We start from the raw sequence: 24456 nt of genomic DNA on the forward strand, positions 1-24456 counted from the left end.
TTACGCTATATATGTACATTTTTACTCTGTTTTACTCATTTTATTTTAAGTCTCTAGGTGGCTGGCCATGGTCAGAACGGGACAGAGGATGGAAATTAGCCTAGGCTACAATCCTGCATATTTACAGTGTCTCATTACCTTTAGAGTATTCTACACTGTTTGTTGTATGCATTGTCCCTTAAATAAATAAATACAAATACAAATACAAATTTCATTTTCCACAACTAAGTCAGGTTCTACATTTTACATGAGGATATGTTTTTAATGTGGCCTTTACAAACAGATGTGTTGGTTTTCAGGGGGACTGGAGGAGCCTGTGAAGGTTTTTGAGATGAAGAACTGTGTCTATGAATGCAATTATTACCCCATCATGACAGGAAAATACCTGGTAACCATCACATGGGGGGGACACAGCATATTGCGCAGGTGAGGTGACTGAGGACTTGAAATGGTTGGGCTTGGATGCTGCCTTGACGTTTTCTAGAACTAATCTTTATGTATGACCTTTGAAAAACAGGGCTGCTGTGCTATTTTTTTCCCCCCAGCCCTTTTGAGGTCCATGTCAGCGAGGAGGCGGGACCTCAGAAGGTTAGGGCCTGGGGTCCAGGTCTGGAGGCAGGGTTGGTGGGGAAGAGTGCAGACTTTGTGGTGGAAGCCATCGGCACAGAAGTGGGAACTCTGGGTAAGTTTTGACTCTGGTTCTGGCTTTTGTGGGTCAGAGGGGGCAGTCAGATGTAGAGACACAACAGAGGGAACTCATTTATAAAACTTTGCGTAGGATTTGCGTCAGAAGTGGCGTACGGATGAAACATAGGACGTGCGTACGCACAGAAATATTCAGATTTATAAAACCGTGCGCACGCACATCCTACGCATCTTTCCCTTAATAAATCACAACCAATTCTAAATGCAGAGCAGCTTTTGCGGCTTCATGACACGCCCATAGCTGCCCATAAATAGTCAGTGAAACGCCCACAAATGAATATTCATTGATTGCGAAACCATGGCAAACACAGAGAGGAAATGAAAAAAACGTAACTTCACTCAATGTGAAGTAGAAGTTATCGTTGGCGAGGTGGAAAAGAAGAGAAAAGTGTTGTTTGGAGGGCACAGTGTGGGCATTACTAATGCCAAAAAGGCACGTGAGCGGCAGACGGTGGTAGACGCCGGAAATGCTGTAGCCTCACAACCTCGGACCATTGTTAAATAAAAAAGAAATGGTCGGACATCAAAGTCAAGGCCACAAAACGTCTGGCGCTCCATCGCCAGAGTGTGTCTGCCGGGGGGGGGCACCGGAGCTGACCCCTCTTGATGAGAGACAAGCGGCAAGAATTGGGGAATCCCTTAAGTGGAGTAGTGACTAAGGCGGAGGGGGACGCCGACGCGCCAGATGCACCGGGTGACACACCCCCAAAAGCCCGCAGAGGTCCAACAGGACGGCTGGAGGAAGTCAGAACCGGCTCATAAGCCACTCGTCCTCGTTTGCCAGCAAGTCTTCTTGTCTAAAGATACGTTCACTCCCAATTCTTCCATTTGCCACATATTCTAAGAGCGCCAGATCAGCCATTGTGCGTCATTACACATTGTTATGGGGCATTTTATTTCCCTCCATTTAATTACATCTGACAAGCTACAGATGTCGGTAATAATCCACGTGGAAATGGGAAATTGATCAGCAAATGTAATTTCTTGTTGCTTTCTGAATGGTTGAGACATACGCCATACATTGTTTTATCAAAAATAAAACAAACTAAAGGCATATGCATGAATACCATAATTCTGTAGCTTATGAAGAAATGTTTTACTATGAAAACAACTTTCCCCAGTGGATAATTAATGCATCTCTCTCTATCCATCCGTCTGTCTGTCTAATTGCACCTATATCTGCTCCACCAGACGGACACACTGACGAGAATATCAGTTTTGTACAGTATTTATTCTGTTAACTATATTATTTATGAGGATGAATTGCACAACATGCCAATATTGCAGAACATATTTCACTTTTCTTTTTGCAAATAAGTGTTCATTTGAATTTCTGTTGTAATTTTCGTTTGATTTTTTTGTTTGTTTCACTGCTGATCGATCAAACGGGTGTTGGTGTAGCTGTTAATTGTCAGACTTGCTTTGTGAAGTCTTCATGTTATTTCTGAGAGGCAGTATTGTCATTTTCACTTTCATGTGTTTCTTCCATCTGCCGACGGCGTCGCCGTTTCTCATTTCACCCGTTTTTGTGCGTACGCCTGGGTCAGAGCTTGGAGGACCGCACATTTTCCCCTCAAGTTTGCTTTTTATAAATCTCAACTATTGCGTAGAGAGTGGCGTACGCCTTCTTTTGTGCGTACGCAACCTTTAGAAATGAGGCCCCAGATCTGCACCAGAAAACAAGTCTAAATAGTTTTTCCATCTTAATCCTCCTAACAAACACTTTTGTCCAGAAAAAAAAGCATCAGACTTCCCGTCAGTGATAGAAGACGGGAAACTACAATCCCAAATATGTGGAAGCATAACTTTCTAAGTATTGTTTGCCTTGTTGGAACTGTGTGCAGGTTTTTCCATTGAGGGTCCTTCTCAGGCTAAGATCGAGTGTGACGACAAAGGTGATGGGTCGTGTGATGTCCGATACTGGCCAACGGAGCCAGGCGACTATGCCGTCCATGTCATATGTGATGATGAAGACATAAAAGATAGCCCATTCATGGCTCACATCCTCTCAGATCCTGCCGACATCTTTCCTGAAAAAGTCTGAATAAAGTTCCAACAAATTCAGTCCTCTGGCAGACGCTTTACTCCTAAAACTGATAAATGATAAATGATGATGTCCTGGATCTTGTCTTTATTTCAGGTAAAATGTTTTGGTCCTGGCCTCGAGCCTTTTGGTTGCATAATTAACAAAGCAGCAGACTTCACCATCAATGCCCAAGAAGCTGGAAGAGGAGAGCTGAAGCTCTATGCGCAGGTGAGGATTGTAAGATCAGATGTTCTGAGACCGTCCCTCCCCACCTTGACATTTATGACCTGTGTTTTTTGCTGTCAGGATTCAGATGGCTTCCCCATTGAAATCCAACTCACTGACAGTGGAAACGGCACATACTTCTGTGTTTATGTCCCCACCAAACCCATCAAGTATACCATCATCATCACCTGGGGGGAAATCAACATTCCCAACAGCCCCTTCAGGGTATGAATCCATCAAACGTCCACAAGTTCCAATGTTGATGACTTCAAACTTGATGTCAGGTCACAGAGATGGTCCTCCACTAGTAGTTTCACTAAGAGTGCTGGAGCAGCATCCCCAGAAAACAGAAAGTAAACGCTTTTTTCAGACGTTTTTTTGGTTCTATTATAAATGTAAAAGATTAAAGGAGAAGCCTGAGCTGTTTTCCTTTAAAGGTTGTGTTTTGTTGTTAGAGTTCAGTCCCCTCCAACAAAAATCATTGCAAAAAGACCTTTGGACTGTTTCAACTCATCAGCCCAAGCTGTTCCCATTTCCAATCACTAATCAGATTTTTCAAATCAATGATTTTGTAGATGTACAGAGGTATGAGAAAGTTTGGGCCCCCCTGATAATTTTCAAAATTGTTCTTCATAAATCATTGGTTGTTCGGATCATCAATTTCAGTTAAATATATCATATAGCAGATGAACACAGTGATATTTGAGAGGTGAAATGAAGTTTATTGGATTTAAAGAAGCTGTGCAATAATTACTTACACAAAAATAGGCAGGTGCAGAAATTTGGGCACCCCAACAGAAACATGCCATCAATATTTAGTAGATCCTCCTTATCCAATCCCTTCCTATAGCTTCCAATTAGGGCCTGGATTCTGGTTGGACCATTCCTCTTTGTAAAACATCTCCAGTTCAGCCAGATTTGATGGCTTCTGAGCATGGACAGCCCGCTTTAAATCACACCACAGATTTTCAATAATATTCAGGTCTGGAGATTGAGATGGTCGTTCCAGAACATTCTACTTGTTCCTCTGCATGAATGCCTTTGTAGAATTGGAGCAGTGTGTAGGGTCATTGTCTTGTTGAACTATCCAACTTCAACTTTGTCACTGATTCTTGAACATTGTAAGAATCTGCTGATACTGGACTGGAATCCATGCCACCTTCAACTTTGACAAGATTTCCAGAACCCGCACTGGCCACACAGCCCCAAAGCATGATGGAACCCCCACCAAATCTGACTGTGGGTCGTAAGTGTTTGTCTTGGAATGCTGTGTTCTTTGTTGGCCAAGCATACGGCCCCTTGTTATGTCCAAACAACTCAATTTTATTTTCATCAGTCCACAGCACCTTATTCCAAAATGAAGCTGGCTTATCCAAATGTCCTTTAGCAAACCTCAAGCGACTCCATTTGTGGTATGTGCGCAAAAAGAACTTCTTCCGCATTCCTCTTCCATACAGCATCTCCTGGTGGAAAGTGCGCTGAATGGTTGAACGATGCACAGTGACACCATCTGCAGCCAGATCACGTTGTAGGTCTTTGGAGCTGCTCTGTGGGTTGACTTTTTTTTTTTTTTTGTGGGTTGACTTTGATTGTTCTAACCATCCTTCACCCCTGCCTATCTGAGATTTTTCTGGGCTGGCCACTCCGGGCCTTTTCTTGAACTGTGTCTGTGGTCTTCCATTTTCTCACTCTATTCCTGACAGTGGAAACTGACAGCTGAAATCTCTTAGCAAGCGTTTTGTATCCTTCACCTAAACTAAGATGTTGAACAATCTTTGTTTTCAGGTCATCTGACAGCTGTTTGGAGGTTCCCATGTTGACATTCTTCAGAAAAGATGAAAAGAGGAGAAAAACGTGCTCTTGACCACCTTAAATACCTCTTCTCACTTCTCAAAAATCACTGTGTTCATCTGCTATATGATATATTTAACTGAAATTGATGTTCCAAACAACCAATGATTTATGAAGAAAAATCTTGGAAATTATCAGATGGGCCTGAACTTTCATACCACTGTAGATGTTGCAGCCCCCTTTCTGTTTACACATTGTGCGTTTAGAGTAACGCTATGGTATGCAATGGCAGCAACATCAGATCTATCCAGCCGGAGAGTTTAGATCCAGATTCCAGCTCAGACCAGGAAAACAAAGACGTTCGTGGAGCTATTGGTCTGACAGTGGATGATCAGAAATGGGTGGAGCAGGGAGATAGTGACCTGCTGATTGTAGCATCTACGTCACAGCTACAGGTTTCTTCAAACTGCATTTTTTCATCCTCTCCTGATTCACAATGATTTGAATAAAGAACTACACAGAAAGGCAGTTTTAAATGTTATTTTCCCTATACATGTCCTCCATCAGAAAAATGCTAAAAAAAAAAAAAACTGTTTAAAACACCAAAATAGCATTTTCATTGGGGTGGGTCTTTAAAACCATTAAAACTTTTAGTAACTATAATCCTCTGTCCTGATGTGTTTGCTTACCTTTTATAAGGTACAATAAAGTTGTGGCACTGATTCTGATTCATAGGTGACAGTCGGAGAAGGAAGCCACCCAGAGAATGTGAAAGTTTACGGTCCGGGTGTTGAGAAGTTTGGGTTGAAAGCCAACGAGCCAACGTACTTTACTGTGGACTGCAGCGAGGCTGGACAGGGTGAGAATGTCTGATAGTTGGACATGATGCCAACTTCCAGCAACAGCTAGAACAGACTGAGCAGGTCTTTTATCAAGCAATTGTATTTTATAAAGTTTTAAGCAAAACACCTGTTTCTGTCAACGTTATCTTCTGGCAAGGTGCTGTGGTTAAAGCAGGTGGTTCAAATCCTGGCATGGTCCTCTCTCTTAGACAGTAGCATGTATTCCTTGTCTATGGGGTAAATTTTGATGGGGTTTGATGGAATTTTATTTGTTGGACTGAAAGGAGAAAGAGGTGGATTTGTAGTGTAAAGTGTAATTGAAATATTTGTCTCAACAAACAAGTAAACACGAATGAATGTCAAATCCATTCACATGTTAGTTTCCTAAAGTTCAGCCCACCCATTTTTTTTCACATCCAAAGAATCCAAAGGGAATATTCTTAGAACATTCTAGACACTGGATGGTCACATGACTTTGCTAAATTCAAAGCGTTTTCTCACATTAGACTGGAATGATGGACTGATCTGCTTTTGCGGCATCACGTCATTTTTTACTTTATAGTAAAATAAACCTACTGTGACTCAATCCAGATGGTATTTTCCAAGATCTTATTAAATGATTTATTTCATTTTAGGTCATTTCAGTTTTGAACAATTTAATTCAATAAACAACTTGCCTCTGACAGATCGGTCTGGTTAGATTGTGGGAATAGAAATCGATGAATCGATTTCATCCCAAGTTGCAATGAATTTAGGAGACAAAGTATTGGAAGCCAGGTTGACGTCTGAAATGAGCATTTGTGAGCAGCAGTATGGTGTCATGCAGAGAAATGGGAAAAGGTGCATCCACCAACAGAATAAAAGTTAACTAGACTTCTTCAAGGAAGAATAGTTTTTATCTACAAATTGCCATGAAGTCCACACCACATATCCTTCACCAAGTGGACAGAGTTGAAGTCCAAGGTTCTGTCATGCACAAGGAGCCTTTGGCCGTTCAGAACAACTAGAAGCCTGAATGAAAACAAGACATAATAAAAAAGTCAAGAAAGGTTCTACTAAAACTATAAAACGTGCAGCACCAAAAAAACAGGCTCGTCCAAAAGCCCCACAGTCGGTCTGAAAGTTCTGCTTTCAGTTCCTTTTTTTCTTTGAAAGATTTTACATTTTTTATAGAAACACACATGCATATAAAAAGCAGCTTTAAAACTGTAGTTGCAGATCGTAGGTAAAAAAAAAAACACCGAGTATATACATATATACACTGACCAAAAATATAAACGCAACACTTTTGTTATTGCTCCCATTTTTTATGGTATGAACTCAAAGATGTGAAACATTTTCCACAGACACAAAATAACCAGTTCTCTGAAATATTGTTCACAAATCTTTCTAAATCTGTGATAGTGAGCACTTCTCCTTTGCCAAGACAATCCATCCCACCTCACAGGTGTGCCATATCAAGATGCTGATTAGACAGCATGATTATTGCACAGGTGTGCCTTAGACTGGCCACAAGAAAAGACCACTCTGAAATCTTCAGTTTTGTTTTATTGAGGGGGTCAGGGGACTCAGACAACCAGTCAGTATCTGGTGTGACCACCATTTGCCTCATGAAGTGCGACACATCTCCTTGGCATAGAGTTGATCAGGTTGTCTATTGTGGCCTGTGGAATGTTGGTCCACTCTTCTTCAATGGCTGTGCGAAGCTGCTGGATATTGGCAGGAACTGGAACACGCTGTCTTACATGCCAATCCAGAGCATCCCAAACACGCTCAATGGGTGACATGTCCGGTGAGGATGCTGGCCATGCAATAACTGGGATGTTTTCAGCTTCCAAGAATTGTGTACAGATCCTTGCAACATGGGGCCGTGCATTATCATGCTGCAACATGAGGTGATGTTGTTGGATGTACGGCACAACAATGGGCACCAGGATCTCGTCACGGCATCTCTGTGCATTCAAAATGCCATCAATGAAATGCACCTGTGTTCGTCGCCCATAACATATGCCTGCCCATACCATAACCCCACCACCACCATGGGCTACTCGATCCACAACATTGACATCAGGAAACCGCTCACCCACACGACGCCACACACGCTGTCTGCCATCTGCCCTGAACAGTGTAAACCGGGATTCATCCGTGAAGAGAACACCTCTCCAACGTGCCAGACGCCATCGCATGTGAGCATTTGCCCACTCAAGTCGGTTACGACAACGAACTGGAGTGAGGTCGAGACCTCGATGAGGACGACGAGCATGCAGATGAGCTTCCCTGAGACGGTTTCTGACAGTTTGTGCAGAAATTCTGTGGTTATGCAAACCGATTGTTTCAGCAGCTGTCCGAGTGGCTGGTCTCAGATTATCTTGAAGGTGGACATGCTGGATGTGGAGGTCTTGGGCTGGTGTGGTTACACATGGTCTGCGGTTGTGAGGCCGGTAGGATCTGCTGCCAAATTCTCAGAAATGCCTTTGGAGACGGCTTATGGTGGAGAAATGGACATTCAATTCCCTAGCAACAGCTCTGGTGGACATTCCTGCTATCACCATGCCAATTGCACGCTCCCTCAAAACTTGTGACATCTGTGGCATTGTGCTGTGTGATACAACTGAAGATTTCAGAGTGGCCTTTTCTTGTGGCCAGTCTAAGGCACACCTGTGCAATAATCATGCTGTCTAATCAGCATCTTGATATGGCACACCTGTGAGGTGGGATGGATTGTCTTGGCAAAGGAGAAGTGCTCACTATCACAGATTTAGACAGATTTGTGAACAATATTTCAGAGAACTGTTTATTTTGTGTCTGTGGAAAATGTTTCACATCTTTGAGTTCATACCATAAAAAATGGGAGCAATAACAAAAGTGTTGCGTTTATATTTTTGGTCAGTGTATGTACATATACAGGCCTACACAAATGAAAGTAAAGTACAACCTGCCAACCAGTGGCATGTGAAACACAATTTGCTTATAGATTTCCCTTGGCAAATTTTTATAAAACAGACAACAACAACAATAACCCAGTTAAAATAGACCAAAAATAACATTAATGTTACAACATATTTAGGTCAGAAATGAACCATATATATATATATATATATATATATATATATATATATATATATATATATATATATATATATATATATATATATATATATATTACATAAATACATAAACATACTCTTATAAGGAAAATAAAAAACAACAAAACAAAAACAAAAAAAACACTTAAATACACATAAACTGCAGCTCCCTCCTAAATCGCGAATACATTCTTTAAAACCTCTTGCCTCATGTAAATGGGAAACCCACAATATTTGTTATGAAAGGTGCCCACATTTTATGATATTAGCCCGTTGAGCCCTGTATACTATACCTAAGGGATTCCATTCGTAAACACATCGCTTCTCTCCCCCATTGGACAAAGTTCATCCTTCCACTTCACTAGGATCAGTCTTCGTGCCAGAAGAGATAGAAAAGCTATTGCATTGGTTTGATGTGAGCTTAGGCCCTCTCTGTTCGGGAGAGCACCAAACACTGTTGTGAATGGATTGGGATCTATTCTTCTCCCAAACAGATGTGAAAAAGTTTTAAAAGCCGAGTCTCAGAACTTATGTAAGGCAGTACATGACCAAAACTTGTGACTCATCGTGGCAGGTGAATGCTTACATCTTGGACACCGATCGTCACTGCTGTTGTATATCCTTGCCAGCTTAGCTTGTTAAGTATGAGCGATGGAAAACTTTGAATTGTGTCAAACTGTGTCAAAGGCAGATGGATGTTGAATGTGTGAGGGTAATACTTATGTTCCAGATTTTCTCTGGACTCTCCAAATTCAGGTCTTGCTCCCAGGAGTTTTTAAACTGACTTAGTGATGTAGGATCAGTGTGATGTAGTTGATTCTATATTTGCGACATATGACCTCTGGTGGTGGATTGAGACTGCAGGCAATTTTCGAGAGTACCGGGGAGCGGTTGTGTTGGATAGGTAGTGAAGTGTTTCCCTGCAAAGCTACGGACCTGTAGGCATTTCTTAAAAAAAATGAGACTTGTGAATATCAAAATTTTTACAGATGTTTTCAAAAGACATGATTGAACCATCAACAAATAAATCAGTAAGAAGCGCTATTCCTTTTCTCCGCCATGTTTTAAAACCAAAATCATTTAGGGCAGGTGGGAAAAATGCATTGGAGGAGATTGTTGAGTAAATGAGAGTCTGCTTAAACCCAAAGTGGCGACGACATTGGAACCAGATATCAAGAGTGTCTATGATCACTGTGTTTCGGAAGCTCAGTTTTTCAGTAATTGGCAATAAGGCACACATAAATGACACTGGTGATGCAGGGAGATTAGAGGTGAGTTCCATGGTGGACCAAAGGGGTCCTCTGTTTTCTTTAAAAGTGCATAGCCAAATTGAGAGTTTTATAATATTATTTAGAGTGTTGCAATTTAGACCTGCGTATTCTAGGGCATTTTTTATTCCATATAAATGAAGAAATAAGTCCATATAACGTTTTAAAGAATACCTTAGGGAGAAAAAGGGGGGTCATCTGGAAAAAATACATAAATTTAGGCAGAACTGCCATTTTTATTACGTTGATTCACCCCGCTAGAGAGATGGGTAGATTCAAGATTCAAGATTCAAGATTCTTTTATTTGTCACATACAAAGTTATATTTAGCAAATACAACCAGTAGTGAAATGTAACCCAGGTCCGCTCCATGGACAGTGCAATAGAGCCGACCATCTGGCCAGATCTGCTTTTGTTTTCTCCAAACGTGAGGAAAAGTTATATTTAAAAAGATTATTATAAGTATTAGTAATTTGAATTCCAAGATAAACGAATGATTTTTTTTTCTACTGTAAATGGAAATTTTGAATAATCCAAGTCCCTTGCCAGGTGATTGATAGGAAAAAGGATACTTTTTCCTAAATTCAGTTTGTACCCTGATAAAGATCCGAAGGAGCCAAGTAGTTCTAACATTCTCGGAATAGAATCCTCTGGGTTTGTGATGTATAAAAAGTAAGTCGTCAGCATACAATGAAGTTTGTGTACCTCTGCACCCCGACTGATCCCATTAATTCCTTTGTCTGTTCGTAGGGCTATTGCCAGCGGCTCTATTGCAAAATTAAAAAGTATTGGGCTCAGCTGGCATCCCTGAAGGGTGCCTCTATGCAAATCTTAGAAGTAAAAATATTATCCACCAAAAAGTAATCAATCCTTGAATATGAATGATGTACCGGAGAAAAGAAAGATTGTTTTGCTGATGACTCAGTTACACGCAGTGGATCAGACACCATAATTTTGAATGAATGTGTTGTGAACAGAAACTGTTAGCAGAGTGATATGTCTGTGAAAAAGAGCTGTGTGTTAACTTATGAGCATCAGCGGAGCACAGGTGCGTTTCCTGAAGAAAGACTATATCTGGTTTGAAGTTAAGCAGATGTATAAAGACTCTCCTCCGTTTGAGCAGAATATTAAGGCCCTTTACGTTCCATGTAATAAATGTCACTGAGTTGGCTCCACTGTTTGTCTTAGATTAGTAAGGGCGGCAATGTCTACTTAGGTTTCATCTTCTCATAAAGGTGCACATCCACACAAGGATGAGGTATATATGTTTGGCACTGCAGCAAAAACAAAACAAAACCTACAAACAAAAACATTATCACACACATTAAACCCGAATCTCCCCCCTCCCTCCCAATGAGCTGGTGTACCATGTAAACCTGTTCTACCCCCAAACTCACCAACCAAAATACTCATAACAGAAAATACCTAGGAAAAAATATTCCCATCTAACAGAATCTAAACTAAAATATAACTAACCTCCCTCTCCAGAACACTCTCCTTCATTTGTTTCAGTCTTCCTGCTGGTTTATATGCAGCAGATGTTTCAGGGTGTAGTCTTTGGCTGCAGCGGGATCCAGGAATAGTTTCTCACCCAAGCTTCAAGAACGCTCAACCTCGCAGGGTACAGCATTCCATATTTCACACCCTGGCATCCTCGCAGCAGCTCTTTAACTTCTTTAAAGGCTCCTTTTCTCTTTGCATTTGGTGAAAGAACTACAACAAGAACATGGAGGCTTTTTTTGAAGGTCTACTACCATCAGAACAACATCTTCTAACCTTTGTCCAATGTGGATCCTCTCTTTTAAATTGGATTTAGTTAGTCCAAACGTTTAATTTTTTCATTTTACAGATGTTACTTAAACACAAGTCAATTGATTTAATTTTCTTGGATTGTATTTTGTTTGTCTTTGATAACGGCATTTACCTTCCAGGTGATGTCAGCATTGGGATAAAATGTGCCCCAGGTGTGGTTGGACCTGCAGAGGCTGACATTGACTTTGACATAATAAAAAATGACAATGACACATTCACGGTGAAGTACACACCACCAGGTCCCGGCAAGTACACAATCATGGTTCTGTTTGGTGATCAGGTGAGAGTAAAATAAGACTTGACTAATCCTTCTCTTCAAGCAAAACATGTCTCAGGCTTTTCACTTTTCTTGTAAACATAGGAAATTCCCATCAGTCCCTTCAGAATAAAGGTGGATCCCTCCCACAATGCTGCAAAGGTTAGAGCAGAAGGGCCTGGACTCGACCAAACTGGTAAGATGTCTTACAGCTCTCGGTAAAGGACAGGAACCCCCAAAAGATACCTGATCAGGTCCAGACCAAACACAGAAGGTGGCGTCTTATGTCTTCGGTACTCCCGGCATTTTTCTTCAAGCCCTGAATGTTAACCCCCCCCCCCCGAACTACCCTATAGCCTTAATGATGAAAATCTGACCAATCAGAGAGGAGAAATCCTCCATGTTTTATTTGCCGACCCCTCCCCCAAGTTTTGTCTGATTTCTGAACTTTTGGGCAGTACGGACAGCTAAAACATTGACATCCGACATTTTTTTGTGAAAAATAAGCGGGACAATTCTTTTGCGGTGGCTTGCAGGGAGCGACATGATTCTGTCCCAACACATGAAACCGGTAAGTGTGCTACTGATTTAAGTTATGTGAATGTCTGCCTGACCTCATTACAGTACTTGAAAAGTCAAAGGTTAAGCTAGCTAAGACACGGGTCAACCAGTAATTTCAGTGTAGTACCTACATGGGATGGTTACATACCGTAATTTCCAGATTATAAGCCGCTACTTTTGTCACACACTTTCAACCCTGCGGCTTATTCAATGATGCGGGGAATTTATGCATTTTTTTTCTTTTTTTTAATGTATTCATTTTTTCTAACGGCCACTAGGGGCACTCAAGCAATAAGGGTAAGATTGAGACGGGGAATACGGTATATGTGTCGAGCACAGCGCGTGCTCCAGGAGTTTTTTTCCTGCTGCTCTCAGTGACTTTTTTTTCCCTGTCTCTGTGACTTTTACCGGTATGATTTTTTAACCAGCCTTGTTACTACCATATTGTTGCCGTGTTACTGCCGCGTCACAGGCACTGTTTGGAAAGAAAAACTCAGGTATATCATTAAAACTTTGAAAACTCTTTCTGTGGACCGTCTTTCTTTGAAAATATATTAAGTGTTGAACCATTCCTGCGATTACTTTTTCTTTCTGACGGTGCAGGGGAGATCCTCTCCTCCGAAGGCGGGTCTTCCCCGGGTTCACTTTCCCATTCGGACCCTCAGAACCTTCAGAGCGGGTTAATATCGAATCATTCGCCGTTCTTCTGGGGGATACCTTCTTTTATTACAGTTCTCCTTCGATCTGTATATAAAAACACACTTAAGCTGCAGGCACTCCCTCCTCTTTTTTACACACGTGCGCGGTTTCAGCAAATACACATCCTCAATCTACAACACGTTTTAATGTGGGCACATGCGGCTTATAGACAGGTAGGGCTTTTTAAAGGATAAACAAAATGGTTTATCCTTTTAAAATGTAATGGGTGCGGCTTGTAATCAGGTGAGCTCTATAGTCCGGAAATTACGGTACTCGAAATGTCCTAAAGTTCTGTATAACCAGTAAACGCTGTGTTTTTTTGAACATTCATTATTCAGATTAACAAAACATTTTAAGTGAGTGATATTTTACAACATAAACTTTTCCTTGGAAGTTTTAAACATCTGCCAGAGGCATTGATAATTTTCCATGCTTAGACTGCAGTTTACATTTATTCATGCAGAAATGTATCAATATGATTGCTGTTTCAGATCAGGATATTTGATATGAGTATAGCAACATTTGATTTGATGCTTTATTTTGAATGCTTACTGCCACATCGTTGAAGGACCTGTCTCTTTGCATTTCCATAGATTTAGTTAGGAAAGTAAAATGTTGCAATGTTTGCATTTTATATTTAACATGTGTGCATGCAGGCATGAAGTCTAAATATTCAGATAGTAGAATGTTAACATTGTTTAACCTTTGAGTATCATCTATTATGTTTCATGCTTAAATGATAATTTAGTAAATTTCTTAATAAATGGAACTTAATTTCCAATCAAAATGCAAATTTTCTTATAATTATTACCTTTTTCCCATCTGTTATGATAAAAATAAATCTGTTATACTCTGTTTTAGATGAGAATGAGGAGATTAGATCAGCAGAGACTAAAGAAAAGGAGACAGATGGAGGAGGTTAAAATGAGTCCAACGAGGAAGACAACAGGTGGCGTCCCAGGTGAAGTCACGGATTTGGAGACTGCCGATACAGGACCACGACAGGTGAAACGTCACTGCTTTCCATCAAGCATAATTGGAAATAAAGAGCATTTGATTCAACTTTGTTTAGAACATTGAAGTGGCTGGAATCCTCTGTCATTACAATGGAGCATTCTGCTTTGTGTGTAGATTATACATCAAACCAAGACAAGCAAGGGATCAAAAAGATTCTCACCACCTTAAGTTACTGGAACTGAAAGAGAGCTTTAGAGCCTTTAAGAGATCATGACAAGTCTCTCATTCTTAAGCCACAGTGATTCACTGGAGGAGGTTCATGGAGATATCACAGAGCAGCTAAAAGCCGCACGAATCAGTGAGTTATTGAAACATAGGAGATCCCTCACAAACATTGCAGCAGGGACGGCAAAGGACTTTGTTTTTAGAGGACACAATGACACATCAGACAGCGACAATAAGGGAAACTTCTTGGAATGCTTCTTGAGAAGTTTGATCCATTTTTGAAAAATCTACAAACCGACTTCCTGTGCAATTTACCTCTCACCCGGATTCCAGAATGATTGAACTATGCTGGATGACGTAAGGGATTATTGGTCAGAGCATGTGGCATTATGTGTGCGATATTTCTCTCCCCAGGGCTTGGTGAAACAATGGTTCCTTGGATTTTTTTCGGCTTGATGCATTTGAGTGGTAACAACTTAAAAACTTGGAATGGGACACCTAAAATGTGTTGCTCAGTCATATGATGGTGCCACTGGTGTGGAACAGAAAGGGGTGTACAATCTCGATTTAGAGATAAGCATCTAGAGGCAATACATGTTCACTGCTATGCCCGTGAGTTTAATCTGGTCCTTTGTGCCAAATTTTTAAAGCGATCCCAGAGGCACATATTCAAACCACTGGAGTGTCTCTACTCTTTCTTCTCCACACCTCCTGTCCACTATCAGAAACTGCAAGAAATTCAAAGGACACTTGAGGTGGGGGAGAAACGACTTGTTCCATAGTCAAAGACTCGCTGGAAATGACAAGTTGAAAGTGTTACTCTGCATGGGGGCTCCGTTGGTCGGGTGGTCGGGTCCGGTGCCTGGGTGGGGCGGGCCGGGGTGCGGCGTGGTCCTCTGGGCTTGGGTGTGGGGGGGCGTGGGGGTGGTGGTGGTGGCCTGGCTTGGCTTGGGGGGGGGGGTCCAGCGGCACTGGGCGGGCTGACCATCTACACCTGGGGCTGGGATCGGCCCTTCCCTGGCTCTGGGACGGGACGGGACAACCCTCTTGAGGCCCCCGGTCGCTCCTTGGGTCATCCGCTTTGGCTGCGGGGTCTGGGGTGGGGTGGGGGCTTGTCGGCCCTGTCCTGTGGGGGGGCGTTCTGGGGGGGGAGGGGGAGCCCACTATTGGTACGGGGCCTTGGGGGGTTGACGGGTCGGGGTCTCCGCTGAGGCAATCGGCAGGTGCCCCGGCCGGTTGGCTGCCTCGGTCCCGTCGAGGCCTGACCAGAGCTCTTCCAGGGCCGGCGCTTGGGGGGGGGGGCGGCGCTTTGTGGCTCCTCTCTCTCTGTGTGGGGGGGTGGTGCTGGGCCTGGGGTGTTGGCTCCTCGGCGGATGGGGTCCCTGGGCTGGGGTGGCCTGGCCCCTGTGCTGGGGTGGCTGGGGGACAGCTGTTTGACCACCGGGGGGACAGTCTACCAGCTGTCCCCAATCTACCCCCTTCTTCATACAACCTCAAATTAGGGTGAAGGGGTGGGGGGTTTAGCCTGCGATGCGCCTTGGGGGGGAGCTACTTGGCAGTGGTGCCCCTCCCATGGTTGCGGTATGGAGTGGGCCCCCCCTCTTTCGGTTTTATTTGCACCTTAGACATGTAGGGCCCTTGGTAGGGGGGGTGCTTGGACATCACTGCCAGCAAGCAGCGGATGTCCTCCTGGCACCCTACCCGCCAATTTTAACCGCACCTTAGACATTTAGGGCCCCTTGGTGGGGAGGGTGAGGGGACATCACTGTGAGTAATCAGGAGATGTCCCCTCAGTGCCCCTACCCGCCAATTTTAACTGCACCCCCCTTACTACACACACCCCTTCCCCCTCAAAATATACACTCTAACACATAACACACACACATGCACACACACACCCCCACAAACACACATACACGCACACACACATTTTGCAAGGAAGGTGGGACCTAGGACCATCTGTCCCCTACCACTTCTCTGGTGGGGGGGTACGGGTCCCTTGGCGGCAGCTGCTGTGTCCCCTGGGTGCCGGTCTCCTGGGCCCGGCGGTGCTCTCTCCGCTCGGGGGGGGGGGGGGGGGGGGGGGGGGGGGGTTCACATTACACCTGAGCCGGGGGTGTCCGTGTCCCTGGGGGTGGGTTCGGGTCCTTGCCCCTGGGCGCTGGGCCCCGCCAAACTTCCAACAGTGGCCGAGCCTGGTCGGGCCATGTTTACAACACCCCTTGTGGGCCCCCCTTTTTCCCCGGGGTGCTCCCCTCCGGGGTGGGGGTGGCTGGCCCCTGCCTTGCTCCTCCCTGGACCAACCGTGGGCCGGGTGGGTGGCTGACTGGAGCGCGGAGCGGGTCTCCCTTGGGGGGTCCTGACTCGTACCTGGGGTTGGGGCGGGGGGATGCCCGGAACTCCTGGGTGGTGATGGGGTGCTCGTCTGGGGCTGTGGGTGCCCTTCTCGGGTGGGGCCCTAAGTTGGGCTCTTCCTGTGCGGCGGGGGGGCTGTTCTCCTGGTTGGGCTGGGGCGCCTGCTCTCTTTCCCCCGTGCTTCCCTGCTCTCTGGCTCTGGGGGCCTCGCGGCGGTCCTGCTGGTCCTGGCCTGGGTGGCGGATTTAGTCGCCCGGGGGTCGGTTGTCCCCTGCCTGCTGCCGTGTGGCGTTGGGGGGTTCCGGCTGCTGCTGCGGCGGGGGTCTGGGTGTGGGTGTGGCTGGGCACTCCTCCTCCTTTTCACATTCCACCATCCATTTTAGAAGAACATAAACACTCACCTGCCCACAGGTGTTAGCTCACCATTGCACTAATAGTTTGCATGATTGAATGAATGAAAGATCTCACACTAGTTGGTTTAAAGGCATAAGTATGCGTGTGTGAACACTATCTGTTTTGTGTACATGTTGACATGTGGATATTTTTGCAGCTAGCAGGTGTGTTGATGACACTTCAGTGTATGTGTGGACAGGCCCCGCCCTTTTTGTATGGAGTTATTTCAGTCTCAATAATCAGAAATGCACACAACCGGTTTTACAAATACACACGCTCCGATTCACAAATGTCATTTTATGCAAACGTGAAAAATAAATTCGGAAATACACACCCTGTGTTTCACAAACACACACATTGTGTTTCACAAATGCACACTAAATGTTTTACAAATGCACAATAAGTGTTTCTCACAAATGTGCACACTGTTTTTCACAAAAACATTTTAGAAATTCACAATAAATGTATCAGAAATGCACAGTAAAAGCTTCACAAACATGATTTTTAGGTACACATGTGATGTGAACTCACAGATCATTCGAACTGCAGACTGTGCATTCAAAATCCCGTTCTCGTTTGTGAATCTCCCCGTGTGTGTGAGAGATTTTTCTACGGTGAATATTGAGACTCATCTGACGGAGCGGGTCGACTAATCTCACCATTGGCTAGTGAATCTGTCAATCAAACTCATCGGCAAAGCAGGCGGGTTCGCTTTTAGCCAATCGAATGGCCCCTTACACTTTCTCTACGCTTTCTGCAGGTGGCAAAAGCCCCGCCCATGTTTGATTCTGGACCAGTCGGTCGTTAGCGTGTTAGCTTTAGCATGGCTTGTCGGTTTATTGCCTTCGGTTGTCAAAATTTACTGGCTTGCGCAACTTTTCAGTGGACCTGGTAGCAAGGCAACAGTGGTTGAATGCAGTTGACATTGAATCCATCGAACTCTGTACTGGTCATGAGATTTAAAATGAATGTTTCACTCGGGATTGTTTGTACGTTATTCTCTTAGCTTTCATGCTAGCGTCATTTCAAGACTCAGACACGGTTCCCTTCGGTCTTGATCATCTGAAGGTGGAGGAGAAAAATCTTTAACTTCCACAGTAGGTTCTGTGGAGAAACTGGCATCACTTTGCTCCGTACCACGCAGTGGGACTACATTACCTCAAGTTCATCTCACTGTCAATCACAGATACCCAATACACATCCCCTGCTCAGCCCGAAGTCACTTTGCTTGACCTTAATTTTATTTTTTTAATAACTCAAATGTCAGTGATTTTATATTGTAACCATATACATATACACCTCTTGGCCAGGTCACCCTTGCAAAAAAGATCCTCATCTCTCTGGGTTTTATAACTGGTTAAATACTACACAACAAAAGATGGTCATAGAACAACAAAGTGCAAACATTCACCCTTTATTGCAGAGTAAAATTCAGAGAAAACATGGACAGATTAAAACATCAAAATTTAAGCAAATGTGGGATCTCTACTGATTTGAATTTTATTTAAACTGGAACTAATTTTCATAACATCCTTACATACAATTAAGTCCCTTGAACAATACAGCAGTATTGATTTGAACTCTGTCTTGCTCCCCTCAGTCTTTCTTTTTCTGTATGTAATTATGTCGCCTAAATTAAGTTCTAAACAAACGGGACAGTAAAGATGTAGGTCCACTCCCACACGGTCTGAATTAAACAATGGGTTGATGTCGTCTTGCAGTTCCAACATTTGTGGACCCAAAAGGGGACTGTCCCATACCAGGACATTGATCTCAGGATGAGGTTCAGCCATGGATCCACTCTCCTCCCATTCAATCTCTGGAACCAGCATACCCTGACAAAAAAAAAAGATACTGTTTATGAACAGCACTGTTTTTTTAATGTTTTAGATTATGTAGGAACAGAGACCCACTAATAATGACTTATATTGTTTCTAGCAGGCAGACCTCATATCTCCATAACTGTTTTTAATTTGCAAATAAGTGACTCTTAACAAAGTAGTGAGATTAGTACAGCTGATGGCTCATAATGCCATGCATTGTGATGCATTTTGAACTTGCAGATGTGCTATTCTTCCTACTTGATTTAAAAAACCAAACAATTTAGGGAAATAGTTTGCACCACACAACAATAATACTTTTCATTCATTTTTGATGAAAATTCCTTGTAGTCATTGTGATTTCATCATACTGTTCTTGATACTTTCCACTTTAGTCGAACTGCACACAAATCAGTTGTCCAGTACAGTGAGATTAAATAAAGCAGGGTTTTTCAACCAGTGTGTGTGCCGCGGCACACTAGTGTGCCGTGGGAGATGGTCAAGTGTGCCGTGGGGAATTGCCCTACTTCACTGATCTAAAAACATTTCCCATCTCCAGGAAATCAGCTCTTCATGCAAACAGGCACTGATAAAAACACTGAGTAGTTAGGAATATGAAAGATCTTAAAATGACTTTTTCTTTGTGTTTATTTAATTCTATAAAATACATTTTGATAAGGTTGACGGTACCGCGATTTAGCTGCAGCTATAACCGTGTAAGGAAAAGTCCCGCCCCTTTAACTGTCTCCGCCAATCATTCTTGAAGGCTTAATCACATGTCATCAGTCTGACCAATCAGAAGTGGTTAAAGTCTTCACTTCCTTGTTCTTAATTCTGCTGATAAAGTCGCTCAGTTATAACAAAAATACCAGCTAAAGCTCGTCTTTAGCGGTGTAACTTTCCACAGAGTCCGGTGTCAGACCGTGGAACAAGAGAACAAAGGTTGAAAAACACTGAAATAAAGCACTTACCCGGGGATCAGAAACAGGGTTCTGGGTCAAGCCCAACTGCCACAGCTGATTTGGTGTCATGCTTTGCTCCGTCCTGATTGGATGGCTGTCCCACGCGTCACTAAAGACATCCAAACTGGCCTGAATGCGTGGTAGGAAAATATAGTGGCAGCAGAATACGTGATGTTACTGATATTGAGCAAGTCTTGGTCCTCAGGAGAGTGCAGGATGTTGTAATATAAACCAGTAACACTCATGAAGACGTCACACCAGAGGGGCTCAATCCTGTATTTGGAAAAAAGCAAAAAGAAATATTATATTGTCAGATTTATTTTTAATACATCATTCACTTTTATGTATATATTAAAGCGTCTAAAACTAGGTTCAACTCACCGTTGATTGTGTGTACACTTTTGCTGCAATGAAGCTGTTTGTGTCAGTTCTACGTATGTGAGCATCAACTCAGCTATGCCCACATTTTCTCCTCCGTGATCTCCTCTCACCCTGACAATAACATGAAAATCATGTCTCAAACACATAATTACAAATGCATCGCCAATACGGTACACATCAATTTAAAATGTAATGTTCTTATGTATAATGCCAATAAGTAGAATTTCTAGGTTAGATAAATTGCAGGAGTGGGTTACATGTATCACTGGGGAAAAAATTGAGGTGAGAGAGACTGTTAAGGGGGGGGGGGGGGGGTAAAATGTTATTCATGAGGGGAAAGAGTTTTAGAGTTGCCTTTGTTTTCAGAGGAGTCTAAAAAAAGTTATTTTATTTTTGTACAAATAACCAAGTGCTTATACTAGGGTTGTGCCGATGGACGATATCATCGTCCATCGTGATGGGTGACTGACATCCCGATGGAGAGACACCATCGTGATGCCACGGCCCCGCCACGTTGCGCGTCGACACCATAAGCCGCGGTTACATGTACAAAATATCTTGATGGGATCAATGGTCAGATTAGAATCCAACCGTGTACATGGGCCCAGAAAAATGTTTTCAGAATATAAAAACGTTCACTAAGGTCACACTTTCCGTCGGAATAAATCATTCGCACATGCGCAGTAGGGTTTGAAAAACGGAAGGATATAAATTCCGCCGAGCGGCTTTTTTTTTTCAAACTTTATTGTATGTAACAATTCAATACAAAACATTGTTAAACAGCGCCGAGCGGCTATATACATTGACATGTCAGCTCGGTAAAATACGAGATGATCTTCTAAACGTGCTTTTAATAATGTTACGGTTATTATGAAACACCTGTTCGCTCATCATTTGAATTCTAATCCGTGTGGTCAGTGCTTTTTCTGAACGAAGCCAGGATTAACAGTATGCTAACACGGGCTAACAACATTAGCTTTGGGTGGTGCTGCTTGCTGGCTGCACGTAAACATGTAAGAATAACATCAGCCTTTATTTAGTCGGGACACGACTGGAAACACAAATCCGCGTGATTGTTTGAATGTTTTCTAAGGACTGAGCGACATTTCTGCTTTGAAGCTCAAACCGCTGTGTGTGCTGACGATCCGAGCTGTGCACAGACACACACTTTTAGACCCGGTTCTGAGTTCGGTTGCTTGTACCCCTAGAGCTGCGGGACGGATCGCAGTCTTAAATCTCCCACACATACCGCTCATGTACCCCCCCCCCTTCCCATCAAACACAAAGCGGACTACTTCTTTTCTATTTTGTTTGTTACTTTTTTTGTTAAAGTCACTTCCCTCAGTTTATACTGGATCATCGCGGATTAGTCATCTGTTGGGAAATTAAAACAAAAAAGCAAAAAAACGAATAGCAGTTATATAAGAACGAAAAATGTAAAAATACCCCCCTTCCCCCCCCGACGATGTCATCGTCCATCCCGATGGTTGACAGCAAACATCGTCAACGGCCAATTTAAGGGACATCGCCCAACCCTAGCTTATACTGCCTGATATGTGAATAAAAGATTTCTTTATGAATAACATGAATACCTCAGAGGTTATCCATACACGTTCACAGCGTCACTGAAGAAGGCCAAGTCTGCACAGTTGTTGTCTGCCATCTTCAGGTACAAGATCTATGGAATACAAGTACAAATACTTTCAACTGACAGATATTTACAGGGGCAAAAATGCTAAATTCCCAATTGATAGGTAAAACAGTAATACAATAGGATGATAAAATATGAAATAGAATAGAATAGAAAGGTATTTAGGATGTCACGCTTCAGCAATTCCTAAAGAATAAATAAAAACACAACAAACATGGATTAGATCATTTAGCTGTCTGAGATTAAATTACATAATTTTCAAATATTAGATAGGGGAATTTTTTAAAACACTCTTGCTATGATAACTTGAGCTTGTAGTAAAGAACAGCTTTAAAAAAAAAATCAGAGACAAGACACTGATCACAGGAAGCCTGTGTGTAATACTTACAGTAACTTCTACTCAAATCACTGTTGATAGCATATTTCTCCCATCCACCCTTTCTGTGACTACTTATCGACTACAAAACAGCCTAAAAACATAATGTTTGGGATTCTTGTCATTACGTCATTGGAAGTAAAGATACGGGGATTTTAGTGGCTGTCACTCTGACACAATCTCACAGGGCTTTTCAGCACAATACGGGTTCTAACGTTAGAAACTTAATGAGGCTTCTTTCATTCAACAGTGGATTCACGTCTGTTATATTTAAAAAATGCCCTTTTCATGAATGTCATATGAATTAACTTTGTTGCACATATCCACCCCGTCTTAAAGTCTGGGTTGTGAAAAGACTGTGTCTAACTTTAACCCGGATCGCCGCGTTTACATAAAGGCAGCACACGGGACAGCTAACTTACTAGCTAGTTAGCATAGCATCAGTGTTTAAACAAATCCCCGTCTCCAAATCAATACTTTTTATTAAACTTTCTGTGCTGCTGTAAATCCGGCATGTTTTCCCCTTAGTTCCTTATGAATCATGTTAAGAACCTACAGATTGGCTGTATATCTAGCTTGAACCGACGCGCTAGCTTAAACTTCCCTGACACTCACAGGGCAGGCAGACACAATTTGAGTCGAAAGCCGGCTAGTTTCGAGGCCCCTGGTTGGTTGTAGTTACTCGTGTTGTGTGAAGAGCTGGTATGCCAAGTATAAAACTTGACAAAACCATCATAAGTCCTCCCCCGCTTTCATAAAAAAATATGACCGCACAGGCTAAGCTAAGCTAATTTGCGGTGGGGGTACTCTGCAAACGACTCGTCTGAAGTGTTCATAAAGCATTCACACATGTCACTTGGCCAAGGAGACCGCTTCAACTTAGTATTCAATAACATTACAGGACGTACAACGAGGGAATAATAATCAAATAAGTGCATTACTTACGGGCTGAGACTGATCCCGTTCAGAAGACCTCTCCGCCATGTTTGCCGCCCGCGTCCTCCCAACTGCTGTGCTGAACAGCTCCCTCCCTCGTCACTTTGAAAGTGAGGAGTGTAAGGGGCCATTCGATTGGCTAAAAGCGAACCCGCCTGCTTTGCCGATGAGTTTGATTGACAGATTCACTAGCCAATGGTGAGATTAGTCGACCCGCTCCGTCAGATGAGTCTCAATATTCACCGTAGAAAAATCTCTCACACACACGGAGAGATTCACTAACGAGAACGGGATTTTGAATGCACATTCTGCAATTCGAATGATCTGTGAGTTCACATCACATGTGTACCTAAAACTCACGTTTGTGAAGCACCTACTGTGCATTTCTGATACATTTATTGTGAATTTCTAAAATGTTTTTGTGAAAAACAGTGTGCACATTTGTGAGAAACACTTATTGTGCATTTGTAAAACATTTAGTGTGCATTTGTGAAACACAATGTGTGTGTTTGTGAAACACAGGGTGTGTATTTCCGAATTTATTTTTCACGTTTGCATAAAATGACATTTGTGAATCGGAGCGTGTGTATTTGTAAAACCGGTTGTGTGCATTTCTGATTATTGAGACTGAAATAACTCCATATTTTTGTACTACATTTGAGCCTTGCCGTAATGATAAACAACCAGTAAACTTGTCTGCTCTATGCTGCTTCATGGTCTTATCCCCCCCTCCAACTGCCACGCCCCCCTCTAACGTCCCTCTAACCTCTAACGGGTCAAAACAGCCGAGCAGACCCACCAAGGCTAGAAACTGAACAGTACTGGAAAAGTATATGGGAGAAAGAGACAGCACATAACAGCAATGCTCAGTGGCTGGTCTCTCTGAGAAAAGAACATAGCAACCTCCCTGAACAGAATCCAGTAACCATCACAGTGGCAGACATCCAAGAAAGAGTCTCAGGTATGAAGAACTGGACAGCACCGGGCCCTGACATGATACATGCCTACTGGCTAAAGAAGCTTACCGCACTCCACGAGCGCCTGGCAGCACAAATGCACCAGCTGCTAAGAGATGGGACTCACCCCGAATGGCTAACGGAAGGGCGAACGATCCTGATCCAGAAGGATCC

General features: G+C 43.0%; 1 protein-coding gene and 1 long non-coding RNA gene across 11 annotated transcripts in view; one reads left to right on the forward strand and one right to left on the reverse strand.

Annotated features, from left to right (window-relative positions):
- LOC101166705 (filamin-C) overlaps positions 1-24456 on the forward strand; it is a 146771-nt gene that overhangs the window by 42859 nt on the left and 79456 nt on the right. For all 9 annotated transcript variants that reach the window (XM_023952378.2, XM_078941625.1, XM_023952374.2 and 6 more), the window contains 8 exons: positions 300-426; positions 546-682; positions 2550-2743; positions 2846-2959; positions 3038-3181; positions 5483-5606; positions 11874-12034; positions 12116-12206. In XM_023952378.2, coding sequence (XP_023808146.1) covers positions 300-426; positions 546-682; positions 2550-2743; positions 2846-2959; positions 3038-3181; positions 5483-5606; positions 11874-12034; positions 12116-12206 — 1092 coding nt within the window. The remainder of the gene's footprint in view (positions 1-299; positions 427-545; positions 683-2549; positions 2744-2845; positions 2960-3037; positions 3182-5482; positions 5607-11873; positions 12035-12115; positions 12207-24456) is intronic.
- Positions 20062-23476, reverse strand: LOC110016660 (uncharacterized). 2 transcript variants are annotated; one of them, XR_002872744.2, is made up of 4 exons: positions 23336-23476; positions 21956-22041; positions 20364-20474; positions 20062-20255 (listed from the first exon to the last, which is right to left on the reverse strand). It is a non-coding gene; the product is annotated as an uncharacterized LOC110016660 (long non-coding RNA). The 2 variants fall into 2 exon arrangements; XR_013653495.1 differs by lacking the exon at positions 20062-20255 and having other exon boundaries at positions 20342-20474.

Source organism: Oryzias latipes, chromosome 23 (genome assembly GCF_053564925.1).
Source record: "Oryzias latipes strain Hd-rR chromosome 23, Olatipes_Hd-rR_3.1".
Taxonomy (NCBI): domain Eukaryota; kingdom Metazoa; phylum Chordata; class Actinopteri; order Beloniformes; family Adrianichthyidae; genus Oryzias; species Oryzias latipes.